Source organism: Heteronotia binoei, chromosome 1 (assembly GCF_032191835.1).
Source record: "Heteronotia binoei isolate CCM8104 ecotype False Entrance Well chromosome 1, APGP_CSIRO_Hbin_v1, whole genome shotgun sequence".
Classification (NCBI taxonomy): Eukaryota; Metazoa; Chordata; class Lepidosauria; order Squamata; family Gekkonidae; genus Heteronotia; species Heteronotia binoei.
In genome coordinates this window covers 242,628,888-242,652,987 of record NC_083223.1, presented here as the reverse complement: position 1 = coordinate 242,652,987, position 24,100 = coordinate 242,628,888, and the positions used below count along the sequence as shown (strand labels likewise).

Genomic DNA, 24,100 nt, shown 5'->3' with positions numbered 1-24,100 from the left:
TCATAGTTTACAATCCTACCTTCATAGTTAGAGAAGCCATTCTAGCAAAGATAAACAGATTCTTCCAGAAGAGACTTCCTCCAAAGCAAGAGGTGAGCCCCAATCTAGACACTATGCCAACACTGTCCCCCTTCTATCAAAGCCTTAATGTAGGGGAGGGAAGGTGGCTCAGTGGTAGAGCTTGATGGGCAAAGGGTCCCGGGTTCAGTCCCCGGCATCTCCAACTAAAGGGGGACCAGGCAAGTAGGCATGGAGGACCTCAGCTTGAGACCCTACCAGTCAGGGTAGACAATATTGACTTTGATGGACCGAGGGCCTGATTCAGTATAAGGCAGCTTCATATGTTCAGTGTAAATTATCACCTTCCTTATACTCCTAACCCCGAATACCACAGGGTATAAAATCAACTCTTCTTCCTCCTCCATAGCAGATGTCCTGTGTATACCCCAAGGACTACATCTTGTGTGCAAATTGCAGGGGGCTGGACTAGATGACCCTGGAGATCCCTTCCAACTTTATGATTCTATGATTCCTCCTTCTCCTCCTCTTTTTTATTAGACAAAGAACAGCTGGTTTTTATACTCCACTTTTCTCTACCCTAAGAAGTCTCAAAGCGACTTACAATCACCTTCCTTTCCTCTTCTCACAACAGGCACCTTGTGAGGCAGGTGAGAGAGTGAAGTACGACTGGCCCAAAGTCACTCTGCAGGCTTGATGTTGATAAGTGGGGAATCAAACCCGGTTCTCTCAAGTCTGCTGCTCTTAACCACTACACCACACTGGCTCTTGTAAGTGAGATGGCTCTCATTAGTGAAATGAGAGGAAGAAAGCACTGAAATAACTATCAGAAGATAATGCATAAAATCTGCAGATGGAATTAGAGCCAGAAAATGCTCTGGCATCCAAGACTGGAATATAGTACTAGATCTTCTTGATGGAATTCCGTCTCCAAGAAGGTCCAATTTTATAAAGACTGAAGTAGGAAAAAGAGAATGTTTTTTTAATTTTTCAGTGTTTTAGTGCTCGCATCGGACATAATGCTATTGCAGCACAGTGGCCAGTACTGAACAAGACCTGTGGCAGCTGCAGCCTTTTTCAAAGAAGCATGTTATCTGCGTTCAATAAAGTCCAGGTTAGAATACTGTTGTCCATTATATCGGGGGCGGGGGGGGGGGGCTACCTACACAACCCTGTAATTTCAAAAACTTTCAAAATTGCCTCTTCCTTGGCTTGGAACTGAGGAATTGTGAATGTTGAAAGCAAGTCAGCAGTTTTCAAAACATGCATGGGTGATTTTACTTGACAACAATATTTCAATCTGTCCTTGACTAATATGTATGTTTTAGCAATTGCTGCTTCCTCGCTCCCAGCAATGAGTCAACTGAGGACCAAAAGTATTTCCCTATCAACGGATTCACTTCCTATTGTTCATTCCCTCCCAAACTGGCTCATTCATCACTGCCTAAAATGAATTTATTAGGCAAAGGAGTTTAATTCAGGTTTAAAAAATAATTCCAGCAAAGGAAAAAAGATATACACAACGATTCATAACATCTGCTTCTTAACGTCTGGCTAATATCTGTCAGTTCAGATAACCTGCCCAACAGGGAACCCAATTTACACACAGAGGCAATTAAGGGAATGACTAACTGCGCTGTGATCAAACTGCCTACCTTATATTTTATCACTTGCACAACACCACACCCAGTTGAAAAGGAAGAGAAAGGTTTCTTCTTCCAAGTCCTAGTGATAAGGCATCCAATGCAAGCAACTCTTAAAAACTGGGGTCTACCTCTGCAAGCCATCTGTTTCACCCACCATATCAGAATATAAAACTTACAGGGTAGTCACAGGCTCATGGTGCCCAGAGATTATGTCTGTGGACCTAACTATCCTTGGTCAAAAAGCAACACCATGACAACTGGTTAGGTTCACTTGGGGGTTAGTATTTAAGACCCTCATGGGCTCTCCTCTTCACATCTGCCACTCATAAACATTTCAAACTCAATTTGCCATGACCCCTTAAAGAATCTGAAGCCCTTGCAAGCCACACTGGTGTCATTTCATCACAAGACTACTGTCAGATATACCCAAAATGATGATTAGAAGAAACCAGTTCAAAAGATAAATGGTTCAGTCTGCCAAGAAGATCTCCTGTGTATATCCCATAGAAACAAGAAACAAATGGAAACTGTGCTTCAGACAGCTCATCTTGACAGTGTATTTCACACCACAGATTTATGCAAATAATTGCTCTTTAATTTTATTAGTATAGGAGTTCTCATATAGATCTTTTTTCACCCTAGCAAAGATATATATCCATTGCACCATACCAGAGCTTACTTCTTCAGAAGCTATGACACTTCAGTTCTGAAGAAGTGAGCAGTGACTCACAAAAGCTCATACGCTGCCACAAATTTTGTCATGGCGCTTTCACACATGCCAAATAATGCACTTCCAATCCTTTTTCAGTGCACTTACAACTGGAAAATCCACTTGCAAATGGTCGTTGAAGTGGACTGAAACCGTTATTTAGCATGAGTGGATTCTTACTCTTTTCTACTGTTAATAATTGGGGGATCCCATCCCCAGCAGACATCCAATTCTATCCCTCATGGTGATCCCAGGGATTCCCAGTGCTACAACACGAGTGGGAGATGGGGAAGACATATTCTCTGAACACAAATGTCTTCAATATATGGAAATCTTCCATGGAATCTAACTCATAATTAATAACACATGTAAATAGGGGCTTTGTTGGAGTGAAAACTGGAGGAAGGAACATTAACAATTTAAGATATGCAGAAGCTGAAATTGTTACAGATTTTTATTCCTTGGCTCAGTCATCAACCAAAAGGGAGATGGCAGTAAAAAAATCAGAAGGAGACTGAGATTGGGGAGGGCAGTCATGAAAGAGCTAGAAAGGTTTCTTAAGTGCAAGGATGTGTTGCTGGCAACCAAGATCAAAGTAATTCATGCCATAAGTATTCGCCATTACTATATATGGTGTGAAAGTTAGACAATGAAGATAGCTTACAGGAAGAAAGTAGATTCCTTTGATATGTGGTGTTGGGTGAGAGTTTACAGATACTATAGACTGCCCCAAAGACAAATAAGTGGGTTCCAGATCAAATCAGGCCTGAACTCTTCCTAGAAGCTAAAATTACTAAATTGGGGCTATTGTACTTTGGTCACATTATGAGAAGACAGAAGTCAATGGAAAAGAAAGATTCAGGTGGGTAGCCATGTTGGTCTGAAGCAACAGAACAAAGCTTGAGACCAATGGCACCTTTAAGACCAACAAAGTTTATTTCTGGGTATAAATTTTCATATGCATGCACACTTCTTCGTAAACTTCTCCTAAAGTGTGCATGCACACGAAAGCTTATACCCAGAATTAAACTTTGTTGTCTTAAAGGTCCCACTGGACTCAAGCTTTGTTCTACTGGAAAAGGCAGTAACACGAGGAAAAGTTGAAGGCAGCAGGAAAAGAGGAAGACCTAACATGGGATGGATTGACTCAATAAAAGAGAACAAGGACCTCAGTTTGCAGGACCTGAGCAAGGCTGTTAATGATAGGACATTCTGGAGGACATTAATTGATAGGGTCACCATAGGTTGAAAGTGACTCGACAGCATTTAACACACACAGACAAAATACATACTTAGGGAAACAGAGACACTGCTCTCTTCCCTCTAGCTTCTCCCCCACATCAAACTGAGGCACTCTGGAAGGGCAAAGCAGGAAGCAAGGCTAGCAGCTGATGGCTGTTGCATCAAGATAAAACTCTCTTATCTCTTCCAACCTAGAATGGCCTAGAGGGGGAATGATGTGAAAGTGACAGCCTTAATCTCCCAAGCAGCAGAAAACTGCTGACCCAGCTCAGCAAAGCACAGTGTGGAGAGCACTGGCAAATAAATAAAATTAACAGGAATTATTAAGCAATTCCAGGTGGGATACAATCAGAGCCAATCCCCAAACACCAAAGGAAGCTGCCATGGAGGCTGAAAGCAGGCAAACCAACATAATGGATTGCAAAGGAACAGGGACATTCTGAGGTCCAAACAATCAGGGAAACAGCAAAGCAAGAGATGGCAGGCCCACCAACTAGTCTGATCCCCCCTCCCCTGTGTTTGTCACTGTGACAGGCTGACAGGAACAGTAAATGCAGAGGAAGGTGGATTGCAAAGGATATTTTTCCAACTATATCTACAACCAAAGCGACAAGGAATTCCAGACGTGACTAAGCACATGCACCTCTGTCTATGAAGATGACTTACAATGCAAAGAGGAGCTCTTTATGTAGATCCATCAGTGCACATAGGGCATTTACATTTTCAACACCAACATTAGACTAACTGCTGGTTTCTTTATATTCTCAATTAAGAGCAGCTATCCCCTTGCTTATCTGTCCTGGTGCATTCCAAAATCTGTTTTGCACTCACCAATTCCTATACCAAATGAAATGGCAATGGAGCCTATTCTAGTGGTCTCTGAAATGCAGCTTCCCTTCCCTTTCAGAAAAGCACCATTTGGAGGGTTGCGTTAGGGAACGACACCTCTCCACCTTCTAAAGTGCAAGTGCCAAAGAAGAAGGGGTTGTACATGCACAGTACCCTCATTGGTAACTGAGTTAGTCTGTCTGATGGAGCAAAAAAGAGCAAGAGTCCAGTAGCAATTTAAAGAGTAAAAAGATTTGTGACAGGGTATGAGCTGTTGTGAGTCACTGTTCACTTCTTCAGATGCTGGCAGGAAGGCTGAAACTGCCACAGGAAGTGGTGGCAGCTACAAACATAGGCAGCTTCAAGAGGAGATTGGATCAACATATGGAGCAGAGGTCCATCAGTGGCTATTAGCTACAAGGTATAGATGGAACTCTCTGTCTAGGGCAGTGATGCTCTGTATTCTTGGTGCTTGTGGGGGGGGCAACAGTGGGAGGGCTTCTCTGATCCTAAGACCTGGGGTTTTTTGGCCACTGTGTGACACAGAGTGTTGGACTGAATGGGCCATTGGCCTGATCCAACATGGCTTTAAATGTTCTTAAGGCTCCTACCTTCATATCATTCCACAGATTCTATAAAACAGAATTATTCAAGAGGGTTTTTCATAAATGTTGTAAATTTATGGCACTGTTTATTGTATGCATGATCTTTCTCTTACTGCATTGTTTTCTATTTTCTGTAATCCAGTTTTTGCCTCTTGTACTGTTTTATTGTGGTATTTTCTAATTCTGTAATTTAACCTTATTACATATGTAGTTTATTACAATTCATGATCAGTTAAATCTTATTACACTGCTGATTCTATGCCTTTATGCAGATTATATGTATCCACCTTGAGCCTCAGCAAAAAAGGCAGATAATAGGTAAAACCAGTCAGTATCTTGTGGCATGTGCTACCTCCAGTTCCCTGCAAGGGAGACTTATGAGGATGGGGTGCCTCCAAGCAGGATTCCCCCCTCCCCTCAGCCTTTCAAGGAAGGGAACAGATGGAACTTGGAAAGCTCCTTGAGAGGACCCTGCAGCTCAGATGAGGAACTGCTGCTTTTGGAAGAACTGGCGCATGGAATGTGTCTGAAACCAAACACAATACAACAAAGTCTTTAAGTGCTGGCCACTGCCTTAAACAAGACTATGATCCCTTTCCTCTCCATGCGGGCTTTAAATAATATAATCGTACTGCCAAAGACTACAAACAGGAAGGTAACTGCAGTTTAACTGAGTCCGTGTAAGGGATCAGCCTTCAGTACATATCACATTGTATAAACTTATTTGATCTCCTTATAGTCCGTTTTTCAAACAGAACAGCTCCCCAAAACCAGGTTGTAAGCAAAGCCTATCCTGTTTTAAAACACAGCTGCTGCAATGCACATTTCTAAATTTTAGTTAGGGCTGAAGTTTTCAGTTGATATTTTAACCACAGAAGAACCCATAGTGCCCTGTGACCAAAAATACAGGGGTGGAAATAACCAGTAATTGGTCAAAAGCCTGAGGCAGGAGAGAAAGAGAGGTGTCTCCAAGTATCAGGGTGGGAAGAAAAGGGAGCAAGCTACCACAACTAGTGATGCTTCCAAGATTGGCATGAGCTGGCATGCTAACAATTCGTGCCAACTCTTAAAAAACAGATGCCAGTTCAGATTGCTAGATGCTATCTCTTTAGTTCCACTTTTATTCCTAACATTAAGGAAATGATGAACAAATGTTAGCTCCAATACAAAGACTGCTTCAGTCGTTAACAAAGCGGTGAAAGCCAGCAAGCAGAAGGTATCAACCAACAGGTTGCATTCAGTGGCCAAAGGGGGCTTGGATCGCAGATCTTCCTTTGTGAAACATTATGGCAGGTATAGAATAAGCTCTCTCATTAAAATTATATAGCATTGCCTATAAATGAAAAAGGGATGAATATAGGCATGCTGTCTGGTTTCTCAGTCAAAGGGGCAGATGCTTCAGTCCAAAGGGAAGGATGCTGCCTTCTGGACAGCCAAGAGCAGATGTTGCTTTCCTGTAAAATGGCCTTATAAAGAGGATACAGCAATAAAAATGCCCTATAAAATGCTGGGTTATGCAAAGAAGGAAAATGGCCTTCTCCGCCTTTGTCTTGCATGTATGGGGACATGGACAAGAAATTTCAGGGAAGACAAAGAAGAAAAGTATCTTACTTGGTCCCCAAGGATCTCATTAATTAAAAATCTTCCTTTCAGCAAAAGCTCAGGGGTGTTTAGGATGGAAATGAAGCTCCCATTATTATTACGTTTTTTAAAAAAAAATCTTGCATCTGTTTGGTAGCCATGCAGCTCCCGGGATTTCAATGGCCCCCCTGTGATGGTATGCTAGCAAAACTGACAAGTCAAAGTCATGTGGAAAGGCTGAAGAGGACTTTGTTCTTAGCACAGCCAAGCAGGTGGAGTCTCACTGAATCCGAGGCAACCAATGTCTGATGAGTATGCAGAGGACCTTGGATGGGATGAATGGGCCATGTCTGGGGTTTTAATTATACATGGGCGGGGGGCAGAGTGCTGGTCAATAAGTAGGAAAGGTGCTATCAGAGAAAGATAGCTAAATTGAATCTCCACCTCTGGGTGTCTCATACTGCACAATAACCAGCTCAGCATTCCAATAGGCCAGCCAGCAGCCAAGACTGAAGCACCTGCTCTAGAGTAAAGAGCTTCTACGGCTTAAGAAATGGTCACACTGACCTAAGAGTCAGATTCAGAATGGTCCAGAGACCAGTGTTCCCTCTTAGCTGAGTTAGTGTGAGTTAGTTCACAGTTCTTTAGGCTCTGGATCACACATTTTTGTCTCAGCTCAGGAAAAATGCCTCCAGAGCAAACTAATTGATGCAGTAGCTCACAACTTTAATGCCGGTAGCTTACAAAGCAGAATTTTTGTTCACAAGACTCCACAGCTTAGAGAGATTATTTTTACTGGCTCAGATAAGAAAAAAAATCTACTCATCCTCCAAGGATCTCTTCTGAATACATGCCAAAAGTTCTCAGTTACTTATAAGCTTCTATCCTCCAACACCATCAGTTCATTGATGTGTTTCACGGAACCTGTCGATTGCCTAGGCGTCTTTAGCCTTACTGGGAAGAGGAAAGTGCTTGTGCTAAGAGTACCAAACAAACTTGTGAAGTGTTTTTAGATGATGCAAAGTGACATGGGCACTACTGGGATGGGCTGTGATATCGCAGAAAACAAACAGTTTATTGCAGCATGTGCTTGTATAGGCAGCAGACTATCAATTATTGCCTATGGAAATGAATGTCATAATTAACTGGGTTTTTATGCAACAGATCTGAAGTCCTCCAAGTACTTCATATTCATTATTTCAGGAGCTCTGTCAGGCCAGTAACATGAGCCCCACATTGCTGATGAGGGACTTAAGGCAGAGGGAAAAGGATCATGCCCCCTAATAAGTTTGTGGCTAAGGAGACATTCAAATCAAAGGCTTCTGGATTCACAGCTCATTCTTCCAGTTAGTTCAATACTCCAACTTACAACCAATAAATCAGCCTTAAATGCCACTTTGGTTTGTTTTTTTACTGCCACAGAGTAATTGTCAGGAAAAGGCCATGGACAGCTGTAACTGCAACTTATCCCCAAAGCATTCAACTTACATCTGTAATTGAATTCATGTTTGGAGGAGATACTCCCCAACCCAAGGTCCCCCAGATCAATTGCTGGTGATAGAGCTGGAAATTCTGGAAACTGAATCCAGAAGTACATCATACTGAAGGTACCACCTGCCTGACAAGGCCCAGGCTGTCCATATATTTAGCCAGCCTATATCAAATCAAGACACTTTGTACTGCAGGCTGATGAAGAAGTCTAGTGCTCTACCCCAAGGTCCCTTCAGAGCTCTAACAAGACTCTGAAAATTGAGCCTACATAGTTCCAGCTTGCCTAAACGTTACAATTGCCACAACCCTGGTTGGGGACATGATGCCCAGAATGAATATTTGCATGGTACAAAGGAATTTCTTAAAGCAAACTTTTCCATCACAATGTGGTCCCCTCCTCCCATGCTTGGGGCTCTAGAGCAGGGTTCCTCAAACTTTTTAAATAGGGGGCCAGTTTACTGTCCCTCAGACTGTTGGAGGGCCGGACTGCTGTTACTGTACAAGGCCGTCAGTTCTCCGTCTTCTTCATCTCTCTCCCTTCCCCACACCACACACCTCGGCCTGGGAACTCACCTCACCTCGGTATCACCTCACACTCTGTCTCCGCCGCCTCAGCCCAGTGCCGGAAGTGTGCGTTGCTAATGCGAGTTTAGGTCGAACGACACTTCCAGTCTGATTTTGCCATAACCCGGCGGGCCGCATAAACGTCCTCAGCGGGTCGCATCTGGCCCACGGGCCGTAGTTTGAGGACCCCTGCTCTAGAGGCTTCATACCCCATGAATCCTGCTAACTTTCTAAAATATACTCAAGATCAGTACCTTCAAGAACTGCAAAGACACAGAGGGCTAGATTGTCTCCATTGGTAGTTTAGATGGCCAGCAGATTCATAATACTGCTGAAACCCTTGTCATTTGTGAGCCTAAAGTTTTGCAAGTCCCACCCCCCCTCCTCAGGGAGATTCATCTGTTTCCATCTATCATCCTCTGCCACCAGGTGAAGATTATGTTTTGTTTTGTTTGGCATATATCCCTGCTATTACTAGCCCATCTCCCTGGTTGTATAGTTTCATGCATTTGTATGTCTACATGATTAATTGAATTGTTGAAATACTTCATAAATACCTTATTTTAAATGCGTTTAAATGCTGAAATGTTTTAACGTTTGCCATTTTGGGGACTGTATTTGGGTGGAAAGGCAGCAATAGAAGTTTTAAATAAACAAGACTGTGGGACAAAATTATTGAGTATGCAAAAAAAGTACAATTTTTTTTAAAAATAAGATCACATTAAATCCTCCTGGAATTATTGAAGACTACTGAGGTGACAAGCTGAAGACGCCAAACAGATCATGTGAAAACTGAAAATTCTCCATAATTACAGTAGATTGTTGACCAAGCCTAATGGATGGGCTGTGAGATTCCCAGTTCATCACGATTTTCAACATTTCCTATAATGAGAATGCCTGTGATAGACGCAAATACATGCTCTTGACTCTGCATTTACGAACTAGAAATACCTGTTGGGTGCATTTCTGTATACCTTCTGCATCCTTAAGGAATTTGGCTGGTCATCACAAAGATTGGATTATTGAGGCTTTTACAAAGCTGCCACGCTCATGGCAGTTTTCTAATGGGCCCTCAAGAATTGCAAAAGAGTTTTATGTGCAAGGCTAAATTGAGTTAATGTATAACAGAAATGTTTTACTCTAGGGCTATAAAAGGCATCCCAAACATTTAGTTAAAGCAAACAATTCCCCAAAAAATTAAGTCAATTCACTAGTGAAATTTATGAGCAATTCACAATTTGATGCTGATTTAAAGACTTACAAGAAATACAGTTGATTCTACAAAAAGTATAAATCATACACACACACACAAAGATTTTTTTTTTAGTCTAAGGAAAAACATCTGCTGGCAAACACTAAAGTAGTTACACTTGGAGGACTAAATCCAATATGCAGAGCCTAGCAAAGGTTACCAGTAGGTGCTCAAGATTCAAATGAAGTGCTTTGTTATAACTTTGGGGTTGGGGGAGAAAAAACCCATTTTGGGATGTTAGTATTTCATCTAAATCATTAAACCAGGGTGTGACCCTCGGGGATTGCTGGGTCGAACCAAGCCATGTGGCAGTCTCCCTGGAGCCTGGCTGGCCAGCGAGGATTGAGGGGCCCAGCTGCACTATGCAGCAGCCTTCCCAGGGCCAGGCAGGGATCACAGGGCCCAGATATACTGTGCAGCAGCCTTCCTGGGGCCTGACTGGCTGGCCAGAATTGCTGCAGGGCCTGGAAAAGTTACTGTCACGGTTCAATTTGCAGTTGATTATCCCAGATGGTGTGGCCTAATATGCTAATATTAGGGGGTGTGGTCTAATATGCTACTGAGTTCCTGCTGGGATTTTTCTACAAAAAAGTCCTGGACCTATGCATTTGCCTAGGGTGGCGGGCCGGGTGTGTGTGTATGAGTGTGCCAGATTAGGCTTTCCCCACAGACTTCAAATAGAAAAGCAATTATTTGCATTAATTTTGCTGGCCTGAATCATTCTCTCTCTGTAGAGCACTGTTTTTTAAGTTGATAATTTTTATGGCCTGCGAATGATATTATAAATATCCATACGGCCCTTGGCAGAAAAAAGGTTCCCCACCCCTGCACTAAAGCAACACTTTTTATTCTCTCTGGAACACATCCTACTCATCCTCCACATCCTACTCTGGGAAGCTGAATGGATCCATTTTAAACAGTGTGCTATAGTGGCCAAAATCCTGGATTAGGCTCTGGGGGACCCAGGTTTGAATCCACACTCTATTATGGAAGCTAACTGGGTGACTTTGAGCCTATCACATGCTTTTAGACAAGCCTACCTCACAGGATTATTGTTGTGATAATAAAATGGAGGAAAGGAGAACAGCACAGCAAGCTACTTTAGAATATAAATATCTCCATTAGATTACCTGTTTACGGTACTTACTTTTAGCGTTTTTAAAGGTTTCAGGGTTTTTAAAATATTCAGTATGATTTTCATTCTTCTGAGCTGATCATTGTGAGCTGCCTGAAGCTACACTCACTTTTTAAATTGTTTACTGATACCAACAAAAGAGTATATGTATTTTATATTACAGAACAGTAGGTACGATAAATCTCAGCAATAATCTCATGCCTAGCCATTTACTCCCTTCCCATCCTTCAAAACTCTACCCTGAACACATCTTTCCATGAATTTAACCCTTGACATTTTATCTTAAAATAATAGTAGCAGCATGTTAATTTCTGCAGTAAAAACTACTACAGAATCTTGGGGAATTTTAAAGAGTACACAGATAGTAGCACAAGCTCTGATTATCCCCAAACCAACCATTCATCAACATGGGTTTGGAATACCAAAGCATTCTTTCAGAATTACAACTGGTGTCTCAACTACAGAGGTCAGTTCCCCTAGAGGAAACGGCAACTTTGGAGGACAGAATTTAATGGCATCACATTCCTCCTGAGCTCTCTCCCCTCCCCAAACTCTGCCTTCCCTAGGTACCACCTCCAAATCTCCTAGAATTTCCCAAGCCAGAGTTGGCAACCCTAAAATGTATAGATATATGAACACACCTGCCGTATAGAATGCCAAAGTAGTGCTATATCAGGAATGGGGGCATGTGTCAATCAACACCTGCCTGCCTGGAAGCATTTCTGCAATACAAGAGGCTACACACAGCTCTTATGACCATTTCAAATATTTTGAGATTTAGTTACAGGACCACGGCACATGGAAAAGGAAAGAGCTATCGTCATGACTCCAATTTTTTAAAATGAACCATGATTGCTATTTGTTTCTTTTTCAAGCCATCTTTCCTTTTCACCCAGCCTTTTCTGCTGCAGAACCATTCCCAGGAACGGAATGATCAACACATCCCCCACTGCAGACGCCGTGCTGACTCCTGGATAATATGCCGAGAGCTAAATTCATTTTTCCAGGTGAGGAAACTGCACCAATTCGTTTAAACACACTGCCATTTATTTACATCCAGCATTTCTTTTCCCAGTTCTGCCTACTGAGCAGATGTTTCCACTGTATGCAATGACCTCCACATCAACCCTGGGCCCACATGAGTAATGCTTCTAATAACCGGCATTATTTTGCACTTGTCAAAGTTGCGCTTTGTCAATATTGTATTTTTTGAATCTTTGAAATGACTTGTTTCTCTGAAGGCATGAGTTGCACGGGGCTGGCACCTCATCCAAGCCTTGTCTACATAATGATACATCATAATTTGCTTTTATATTAGATTTCTTTTACAGCATTTGGACAGAAATCAAAGCGAACTGAATTAAGGACAGAGGGAGAGACTCCAAATAACCAGAAGCTCTGTCCTTACTTGTTAGCAATATATTAAGCTGCTGTCCTTGGTCTGTCTTATCTTTGGGATCAGCAGGTCCATCCTCAGCAAAAGTTTGGGGAAGGTCCATAGCTTGATAATAGAATACATCCCTTTGCTGTCTACATTTCCAGGTTCAATCCCTGGCATCTCCAGTGGAAAAAGATTCTCAGGGAGCAAGGCTGGGAAAGCCCCGCTCCTTGAAATCTTGGAGAACAGGTGCCAGTCAGAGTAGACATTACCTGAGTTTATATGGCTCAGTAATCTAATCTGGTTCAAGGCAGCTGCAAAATGCACCAACATCATTCTGTGGATAGAGGAAATGGGAAGAGCACCTGGTAACCACAGCCATGTGTAAGGAGGAAGACACACTGCCGTTTCCATTGCAGAAAAACATTGCTGACTATTTCTGGTTCCATACCAACACATATTCTGTGGGGTGTTAACACTCAAACACAGATATTGGGGGGTTTCAGGTGCCCCCCTGGTCCCTGTATACTTTTACAAAAACTTCTTTTACAAGGGGGTCACTACTTTTTGCATTAGTTTGCTCTACTGCTAAATGCAATTGATTCTGACAGTCTATCAGTTACCTGCTATTCCAGTTTTTTGCCTGAAGGGCTGTGATTAAGTACTACTCCTAAGAGAAGCAACCAGCTATCACAGAAATTTAAAGGCGTCAAAGACTGCACCTCAAGTATCACAGCTTTATGGTAATGATGAATACAAGACAATCTACAGCCAACAATAAGGTTGGGAGGAAAAAGCATTTTCAATAACCTTACTAACCCCCACAAATGTTTAGACAACATTTACCATTTCTTTATAACCAAACCAACATTGTTCTCATGTGCCAATACATCCATAGCATCAATTTACAGAATTTATAGTCCACATCTTGGTAACAATCTGCCTAACAGCTCAATCCAAGGGGTACTTGCAAATGGCAGCCAATACACCAGTCCCTTGCAGTTTATTTGGACAATGGGTCTTTTTTTTTTACTGATTTCCCCTCTTCCACTACAGATCTCAACTTGCCCCTTATGTTATTTCTGGAGGTCCTGTTCCCCAAGAGCAGCATTGCAGGGTAGGGTGGCAAAAAAGTCCCATTCCATTAGGAAAGCCCTTCCATCAGCAGACACTACAACTTGATTCTGACTCACAACTTTCAGACACATGATCTGCACTCTCCCCTTCCCAAGAAAGTGGATACACATTTTGCATATGCCATAAATATTAGCATGGGTTCCATGCATATCAACTCTGAAAATGTGGACGCTGGATGGAGCAACAGAGCGGAGAGCAAGGATACAATCTCTTCCCTCCACTCAGTGTTCACCTGCACCCTGGGTTTCCTTTGCCCTCCTGCAACAGGGATCTTGGGACCCTATGAGGTACTCGGTGCTGCTACACACCTTCCCTACCACCTCTCTGTCCACATCCCTGGCACCACCTCCTGCAAGCATTTCTGCACTGGTGTTAATTCCTCAATACATTGTGCATATGCTCTTATTAGCAAACCACAGAATCTTTCACAATTGTTGAAAACGTTTACAGAGAGAATTTTTTTCAGTTTAGGAGAATCCTTCTAAAAACAAGAACAGACTAGCAAAACACAAGAAAAATTTTGGAACACAGACACACAATGTGCATTATTTCCTCTCCTCTGGAATCCTGCATCATAGTATGCACACACTCCCACCCTCTTCTATGGGAAGCAGTTCTCATTTGTATTTATTTCACAGGATGTGGAAGCCAGGCAATTGTAGAACACTGCATGACATGCTGGCTCGTTAACAACTGACCTAGCCATGGCACTCCTTATCCTGAAATATATGGGGAAGAGGAATGTGCAACTCAAAACATTTTCGATTTCCTCTGGGGGCTGCTGTTAGAAGGGCAGGGGTAAAAAACGGATGGGAACCAGGAAGACTGTACCACACTGGGAAACTGTTCCTGCTTTCCACTGTTTCAAGCCTGCGAGTTGGTCTCTGCTGCAGCGAGATTACCATCCCCTGTGGTTTTTCCAGAGGCCTTTTCAGGCTATTTACTCAGAAAGTGGGAGGGGTGCCATTGCCCACAGCACCAAACCACCTTGTGATCTTGATTGGGAAGTCTGAACTTTGCCCATTGCTGCAGCACGTTGACTTAGCTTGCCAAAGTGAAAGTTCCCCTACAAAAATGCATTACTCAGCCGGACACCCATCCACCCTCCCTCCCCAGCCATAAATTCTAATTACACGCTCTGCTCCTACCACCAGTGGCTTTTTATGCTGGTAGCCCTGTTTAGACAGCTTTGGAGTCAATAATTTTGTTCTTATGGTTTTTATAATAATCGGACTGGGAGACGGATGCTGTTTAGTCTGGCTTGTCTGCCAACAGTCATTCAAAAAAGTTACAAAGCCAACTTGTAGACCAGGAAATTCCCACCAATTTCAGCAATATCTGATCCAAGGGACTATGAGTGCCATGATATTTAAATAGGACAAAATACAATGAACCATGTTCTAAGTTCATGGTTCTCAACTGGCCAGGAGTTTTCCATCCTGCAGTTGGCAACCCTATAGGGCCCCCCACCCCCTATCAGTGGCCAGGAGAACCTGGCAACCTGAACACCAACACCACCAGGGTACAATTACTCTCTGGTAAGGAAGTGGCTCAAGAGTTCCCTACTAGAGAGGACTCCTATGGCCAGGGCTGTGACCAGGGCCGGCCCTGTCACTAGGCAAACTAGGCAATTGCCTAAGGTGTCGGCGTTCTTGTGGCACCAAATTGGGCCCTGGTGATGTTATCAGTGCAAGGGGGGGCACCAGAAGTTAGGATGCCAAACTGTCTAGGACTGGCCCTATGGAAGACCATCTGCTCCAAAAGCAGAAAATTCTAATCTGAACCCCTGGCATCTCTGGTTAAAAACCCTACATCATGGAGACCCTGGAAAGCCACTGCCCATCAAAGCATACAGTACTGACCTTGGAAGACTGGTGGTCTGACTCACCAGCAGGCAGTCTCATGTTAATTTAGCCAGTTGTTTTAGCAGGTTCTCCTGGCCACATTTCCAGGCTCCTCTCTTTCCACCCTCACACCTGTATGCACCTATTTGTTTATGTGTTCTTCTGCAGCTTGCAAGCACTCCTAATGCACATGTTCAATTGCCTGCACCACCTACACACCCCTTCCTCAACAGCACTGGCCAGTGTATGCAGTTGGAAGTGCTGTTGCCATTGCCATCAGGAATGCCAGTGCTGTGTACCACCCACACTGGGCCCTGGCAGCTGCTGTACCTCAAAATATGCTGACACATTTAGTAGGTCCTTCCTTCAGCTGCTACTACTGGAACCCTGCCTCAAGCTACAACCAAGCTTGCTTGGTTTCAAGAAAATTTTTTGACAGCTATTTTTCATACTTTTCCTTGACTGAAACAGTGGGAAATTGCTGTGAAAGGTAGCAGAGAATTGTACTACAATTAATGAATTAATTTCAAATTATATAAAGTTCATACAAGCTTTTCTGCAGTTATCCCAAAAAGGATATTTATGAGGGGCTTGCAGCTTTTTACTGGCTGTGTTTCCCATGCCTTTAAAAGCAATCTGTTGTGCAGATATTTAGCCAGTGAACTTCTTTCATCCTTTTTAATATCTACAGGAGGAGTTTAATTTTGGTGTCAGACAGCTGTTAAAAGCAGGACCAGTAAAATGATGCCAAGTTCATAGTACCATCACATCCAGCGCTGTTGAGATATACAGCAGTAATCTCCAATAATTTCTTTCTGCCCCACACCTCTAACTCTCACTCACTCACACAGAAATCTCATAGAAAGGCCAGCTGGCTACAACTGAACCCTATGAAGAAAGGTTGAAACGCTTAGGGCTCTTTAGCTTGGAGAAACGTCGACTGCGGGGTGACATGATAGAGGTTTACAAGATAATGCATGGGATGGAGAAAGTAGAGAAAGAAGTACTTTTCTCCCTTTCTCACAATACAAGAACTCGTGGGCATTCGATGAAATTGCTGAGCAGACAGGTTAAAACGGATAAAAGGAAGTACTTCTTCACCCAAAGGGTGATTAACATGTGGAATTCACTGCCACAGGAGGTGGTGGCGGCCACAAGCATGGCCATCTTCAAGAGGGGGTTAGATAAAAATATGGAGCAGAGGTCCATCAGTGGCTATTAGCCACAGTGTGTGTGTGTGTGTGTATATATATATATTTGGCCGCTGTGTGACACAGAATGTTGGACTGGATGGGCCATTGGCCTGATCTAACATGGCTTCTCTTATGTTCTTATTAACTGGGGATGCCAATTTTTCATTGACAGAGCTCCTATGTCTGCAACAACAGTATGATGAACAGAAAGGTTTCATCCAGTAAAAAGGGAAGGAGGGGAAAGGGGGGAAAAGAAAAAGACAGGGAAAGAAAAAGAAAGACAGGGAAAGAAAGAACATAAGAGAAGCCATGGTGGAGCAGTCCAAAATTCTCTCATACAATGCCCAAAAAGCACCAGAATGTCCACCAGTGGGCCAGGGCACTAGAAGCCCTCCCACTGTTGCTTCCCCACCACCCCCAGCACCAACAATACAGACAGAGCATCCCCTGCAGATGGAAAAATAAAGAAGAGGGGACAAAGGGGAAAAAAGCCTTACTCACCATCAGGTTACCCCAGCCAGCAACAATTCTGCCCAGGGGTCATTTGGTAAAAAAAAAAAAATAGCTACTGAAATGCCCACTCCCCGCCCCTCCCAGCTGAAAAAACACACACCCCTTCTTTGCCACCCAGGCCTCCCATGAAATCTCCCCAAAAGAACATACTGCAAGGCACATGACAGCTCATACCTTGAAGAACACTTCATAGATCTGAAGTGCCAGTGGACACGAGTTTTTCTCTCAAACACTGGGAGGGGGGAGAAGGAAGGAGAGGCAGCCCAGCTCCTCTCTGCACAACACAGAGACAGGGAAAGGAAGGAAGGAAGCCAAACAGAGCTCAGGCTTTGCAGCCTGTGTCAGTCTTCAAGGCTAGCTTTTCTCTGCACAACAGAGAGATGGGGGAAGGAAGGAAGCAGAGCAGAGGTCATGCTTTGCTGGTGGCGGGGCTAGCTTTGGCTTTTCTTGTGACCCGGTAGTGAGGCTTCCGTGGCCCAGTACTGGGTCCCAACGCTGCAAATGGGAAACAGTGGTGTAGCCTATAAACTATAAAACAGATTTGAACTACAGATCTGCATAATTGCTGTTGCTATTTAACAACTCTTTTGGCTTCTGTTAACCATGAGGTAGAGGTAGGTAAATTCTGTGCATTTTCTGCAGCTTTTCTGTGTTTCTACAGAACTGCAGAGCAGGCAGGACTCTGATTACAGACTTCATATTTACCTCTGCCATTAAAGAAGCAGGTCATACATGTCTTCCACTAGTAAGACTGCCACTTAGGAAGAACCTGGAGCAGGGTTAACAATACAGCAATATAGCCCAGACAGACTAGCCCCTGGGGGTTTGTCTCTTCCCAGATCCATCATTCAAAAAAGCAGCATCTCCACACAGCACAGCTTTCTTTGCCTAGCCAAGTGCCTTTGCGTAAAGGAAGTGATGCCTGATCTACGGCTAGTGGAAATGAAACTCAGACTTCATGCCCTTCTTTGACCAAGGTTATGAAAGCATTCCCTAGGGCTATCTGGTAAATGGCTGCATTGTTTATGAGCCGCACAGATGTGGGTGTGACAGCTGATACTCACCGGAGAAACAAGACAGCTCAGGTTTCCAGGGAAAATCTATCTATCTGAAATATTTATGCCCCACACTCTTGGTTTGAAAAGCTCTGGAGACCGCCAACATGGGGTCAAAGATCAAAATAAAGCTCCCCTTGAGTTCAGTGGACATCGATACAAACTCTCAGACCTGTAAGATGCCTGCAAAGAGTTTTATTTAATCTAACCCTTGGCAGTGTTCCCTTTGAGTAGTACTCTGTTTCACAAGGGGGACATAAATAGAACAATACATCACTTCCTCGCCATCTCATCCCACCACTACATATGAAGCTGCTTTATAGGAAGCCCAACCACTGGTTTGTTCAGCCAAGTATTGCCTACACTGACTGGGAGCAGCTCCCCGGTGCAATAAGCAAGTACCTTTTTCAGTCCTGTTCCCAACGATCCTTTCACTGGAGGTACCACAGATTAAACTAGGTCCATCTGCATGTGCCCTACCATTAAGCCATGCCCCGTCCTTAATGCAGTGCTGAGCACAAGAAGCACTGAACACAAGCAGGTCACCTTACTTCACAGCCTACATAATCAATGGTAAATGCTATTAACCCACTGTCTATGCCTGCTGCCCTGACTTGGATGGCCCAGGCTAGCATGATCTTATTGAATCTCAGAAGGTAAGGAGACTCAGCCTTGAATTAGCACTTGGATGGGAGACGACCAAGGAAGTCCAGGGTCATGATGCAGAAGCAGGCAATGGCAAACCCTACAGGGTCATAAATTACCCGTAACTCGATGGAACTTTCCACCACCGCCTGTGCCTACTGAAAAGCCTGATCAGTCTCAGTCTCTGGCATTTCCAGATGAAAGGGTAGCAGAAACCCTTAGGTAATATCAGGTGATCTGGTTTCTTACATTTTCTTCTTCTCCCATCCTTACCAGTGTTCCCCCTAAGCTGAGCTAGTGTAAGTTAGCTCACAGTTTTTTAGCCTCTGGCTCAGACATTTTTGTCTTAGCTCAGGAAGGACGGCCCCAGAGGAAACAAATTTATGCAGTACCTCACAATTGTAATGCAAGTTGCTCACAAAATGGAATTTTTGCTCAGAAGACTCCACAGCTTAGAGGGAGTATTGATCCTTACCTAGTTTGTTTTCATTTGTAAATAAAATGCCAGAAGACACGGCCAATGGGTCATGTTTGGTCAGGCTTAGCCTATTACAAAGATGCACAGGCACACATGAGAGCCAGCATCAGAGAGGCATTCCTTTGGCTATTTGCCTCAAAAAACGGACCCTACATTTAGTAGTCCTTCTTACCCAGCCTAGCAGCACTTGCATTTCTCTGCTTTCCGTGGCAGCCAGAAGAGGAAGCATATTTAAGACTCTGAGTAAGTTTTTCCCTCAGAAGATGACTGTTTGTCCCACTGAAAATATGTTGGGATGTGGGGTTTTTTTCCAAGTAGCTCCTCACACTGTGGTCCAAAATTTCACTGGTCCTTACCCTGAAGGACAAAAGCAGCACATCTTCAGCACTAGTTTTAGCCCAGCACCTAATTTTAGGAAAGGAGTAACCCAGTCAACTCAACACAACTCAACTACTCCCAGTTATGGGCATCTATAGCTAACAGAATATACAAGTCACACATCTTGGGGTTTTTTTTTTCCTTTTTAAAAAAAGGGTCTTACCTGGCATCTCCTTTTGAAAGGTTAGTGTTAACGGGATGAAGAATCACTTTGTTTCCATCCACATCTATCACACATTTTGTATGCAGGTCTATTTCTATTAGAAAAGGGAGGAAAAAGGGGGGGAAATGTCAAACATGATTCCTAAACCAGTTTTCAGTTTTGCAAAAGAGAATACCTCCGCTTACTTGCCCATCCTGCTCCCTCAAAGCATCACGGTTGTGCACACTGCCTGTTCGGGCCTTATGCACACCCATAGCAGCTGTCCCACCAGTCTTTCCCTAGGCCAGAGAGAACGAGTTCAGGGTTATCCCAGTTGCTTCTCAAGGTTTTAAAGGAACAAGAGATGCTGCCAGGGTAGCATTGCGGAGTTATTTTCAGCTGGAAAAAAACCAGGAGGCTGCTGGTGCAGAAGGGGTAGAATCTGCCTTCTTAGCCAGAGGCAAGCATCAAGCGTCACCTCTGCTCCATTGACCTGCACACTCATTCTTGTTAGAGCTGTGCTCTGTAACCAAAACTGCCATCCTCTTGCAGCTCTCTCCTGGGATGTTTTCACAGCAGCTTTTACGAAGCTTACAAACCCCAATCAGGCATGATCTCGAAGGGGCAGCATTACAGCAACGACCAATAGACACACATGGTTATTTCCAGGGTACCATGTTTTTCCCAGCAAGAGTGCAGCACCAGCACTGTGGCTGGACACGTGCCATTTCCCCTGGCATTCAAGACCAGGAAAACAATACAGATCAGGAATGGCCCTACGGCTCAGTGGCACAGCACAATTCCTGGCATTCCAGGTAGCAGGATACTCTGAATAACCACCTGCTGCCACACAGACTAGATAATACTGGGCCAGACTGACTAGCAGCTCCACTTCACACTCATATTGAGAGACATTTCCACCAATATCCTTTGCTCCTCTGGCCTCAGCCATCCAAACGTCCCCACTCTCTCAAATGACACCACCCATTCCCTTTCTGTGGCCCTTATGTTCACCTCTGCCTCCCAGAGCAGCTGCGTGATGCTTCTCGCTTAAAGCTGCCGGCGCTTAAAATCAAAAAAGTGGCAGAGCAGTTTTTAAACTAAATCTTGGGGGAAAGCCGACAGGAGATGAAATGTCTCTGGTTCGGGAAGACTCATTTCAAAGAGATGAAGGGTTAGCTGATACTTTTCTACCGGGTAATGGATCAGAGTTGTCCACTGAGATGGTGACAAACAGAATGGACTGCCTGCCAGAGTCTCGAGGCGGCAGGAGGAAGGTGGTGGGCTTAGCTTGCCTGGGAAATTACAGATGTTTGTACACAAACGCTAGAAGTCTTCAAAGTAAAATTGGTGAATTGGAATGTTTAGTGTTGGGAGAAAACATAGACATTGTGGGAATTTCAGAAATTTGGTGGAATGAGGAGAGTCAGTGGGACACGGTGATTCCTGGATATAAGTTATACCGGAAGGATAGGGAGGGAAGGGTTGGAGGTAGGTTGGCTCTGTATGTCAGAGAGGGTATACAATCCAGTAAGACTGAGGTCAGAGAATTAGATTCCCTTTTAGAAATGCTTTGGGTTGAAATAGAGGGCCCAAAAGACAATTTAACTATGGGAGTTTGTTATCGCCTGCCAAATCAAAAGATAGAGGACGACTATAATATGATGGAAGTCTTAAAGATGGTGGCTAGATGTAAAAACTGTGTCATCATAGGTGATTTTAACTACCCGCAGATTGATTGGGTTAATATGGGTTCTGGTCGAGAGAAAGAGATGCTCTCAATGACTGTGCTATGGAGCAGATGGTCACAGAACCTACCAGGGGAGGGGCGATCCTGGATTTGGTCCTAAGTAATGCCTAAGATTTGGTGAGAGATGTAAAAGTGATCGCACCGCTTGGGAGCAGTGACCATAACGTTATTGATTTCACCATTTGTATAAATAGAGAGTTGCTCCAAAAGACTGGCACAACCATGTTTAACTTTAAAAGGGGTAAATTCTCTGAGATGAGGAGGCATGTGAAGAGGAAACTGAAAGGAAAGGTAAATACAGTCAAAACCTTTGGGGAAGCTTGAAGGCTGTTTAAAACTACAATCCTAGAAGCTCAGATAAAATATATACTACAAGTTAGGAAAGGCACAAACAGGTATAAGAGAAGGCCTGCATGGTTAACAAACAAGGTAATGGAAGCTGTAAAAGGTAAGAAGGACTCCTTTAAGCGGTGGAAAGCTAGTCCAAGTGAAATTAATAAAAGGGAACACAGGCAGTGGCAAATCAAATGCAAGACTGTGATCAGGCAGGCAAAAAGGGACTATGAGGAGCATATTGCAAAAAAACATAAAGATCAATAATAAAAATTTCTTCAAATATATTAGAAGCAGGAAACCAGCCAGGGAGGAAGTGGGGCCCTTGGATGACCAAGGGGTAAAAGGATTACTGAAGGAGGATAGGGAAATGGCTGAGAAGCTGAATGCATTTTTTGCCTCCGTCTTCACTGTGGAAAATGAGAAATGTTTGCCTGCTCCAGAACCACTTATACTGGAAGGGGTGTTGAAAGACCTGAGTCAGATTGAGGTGACGAGAGGAGGTCCTACAACTGATAGACGAATTAAAAACTAATAAGTCACCAGATCCAGATAGCATACATCCAAGAGTTCTGAAAGTACTCAAAGTTGAACTTGTGGATCTTTTGACAAAAATATGTAATCTTTCATTGAAATCTGCCTCCGTTCCTGAGGACAGGAAGGTAGCAAATGTCACCCCCATCTTTAAAAAGGGTTCCAGAGGAGATCCGGGTAACTACAGGCCAGTCAGTCTGACTTCAATACCGGGAAAGTTGGTAGAAACCATTATCAAGGACAGAATGAGTAGGCACATTGATGAACACAAGTTATTGAGGAAGTCTTAGCATGGGTTCTGTAAGGGAAGATCTTGCCTCACTAACCTATTACATTTCTTTGAGAGGGTGAACAAACGTGTGGACAAAGGAGAACCGATATTGTTTACCTTGACTTCCAGAAAGCTTTTGATAAAGTTCCTCATCAAAGGCTCCTTAGTAAGCTCAAGAGTCATGGAGTAAAAGGACAGGTCCTCTTGTGGATCAAAAACTGGCTAATTAATAGGAAGCAGAGAGTGAGTATAAATGGGCAATCTTCGCAGTGGAGGACGGTAAGCAGTGGAGTGCCGCAGGGCTCAGTACTGGGTCCCATGCTAGAAAAGTCTGACTGACACCATCTTATCTCACTTTCTGTGTGGAATGAGAACAGAGATAGAAAAGGGGCATTTCACTATATTTGTAGAAGGGACTATCAATATTAAAGACACTGCAGGGCAGCGGGATGATGTCTGAAGAGACACTTTGTGCCACAGCTTTTCAGAAGGAAGGGAGGAGGAGAAGGGGGCAATTTATTTATTTTAATTATTTATTCTCTTCCCTGCCAGACAGTGTTACCACATCCTTAGGAACAGAGGATGTGGTAACACTGTCTGGCAGGGAGGAGAGTCAGCACAGTATGGAAGAGAAGAGATTGGATTTATGCCCCACCCTTCACTTGGGAGTCTCAGAGCAGCTTACAATCTCCTTCCCTTCCTCTCCCCACAACAGACACCCTGTAAAGTAGGTGGGGCTGAGAGAGAGAGAGTTCTGAGAGAACTGCTTTTGAGAAAGCAGCTCTGAGAGAACTGTGGCTGACTCAAGGTCACTCTGCAGATGCATGTGGAGCAGTGGGGAATCAAACCCGGTTTTTCAGATTAGAGGCCGCCACTCTTAACCGCTACACCAAACTGGCTCTACAATGAATAAAGTACCAGACCCAGGTCTAGGAGACCCAGGTTGAAACTCCCACTCTGCCACTGAAGCTCATTGGCTGACTTTGGACCAGTCACTCTCTTCCAGTCTAACCCACCTCACAGGGTTGATATTGTGAGGCCAACATGGAAGAGGAGACTACTGCAAGCTGCATAGGGTCTCCAAGGGGGAGATAACAAAGGTGTAAACAGCCGAAGAAAAATCAAATGTAACTGTGGAGTACAAGCAGACATGGTACATGCAGACATGAAAACAAACTCAGAAATCACTAAAAATAATTTTTTAAAAACTTCAACCAAATGTATGTGACCCATAACCTCAAAATGAAATCACAGTGGAATCTACATTTGCTTGAATTTTGAGGCCTGGATGTTTGGGATTCATTGTAGACCAGAGATTTCTTTCAAACACCATTGTAAACATTCAAGTAACAGAGGGTTATATCAATTCTGGACTCTC

The 24,100-nt window shown here is 43.6% G+C and overlaps 1 protein-coding gene across 2 annotated transcripts in view; it reads right to left on the bottom strand.

Moving 5' to 3' along the window:
- Positions 1-24,100, bottom strand: part of KIF13B (kinesin family member 13B) — a 172,619-nt gene that overhangs the window by 137,236 nt on the left and 11,283 nt on the right. For both annotated transcript variants that reach the window (XM_060250097.1, XM_060250106.1), the window contains exon 2: positions 19,856-19,949. In XM_060250097.1, coding sequence (XP_060106080.1) covers positions 19,856-19,949 — 94 coding nt within the window. The remainder of the gene's footprint in view (positions 1-19,855; positions 19,950-24,100) is intronic.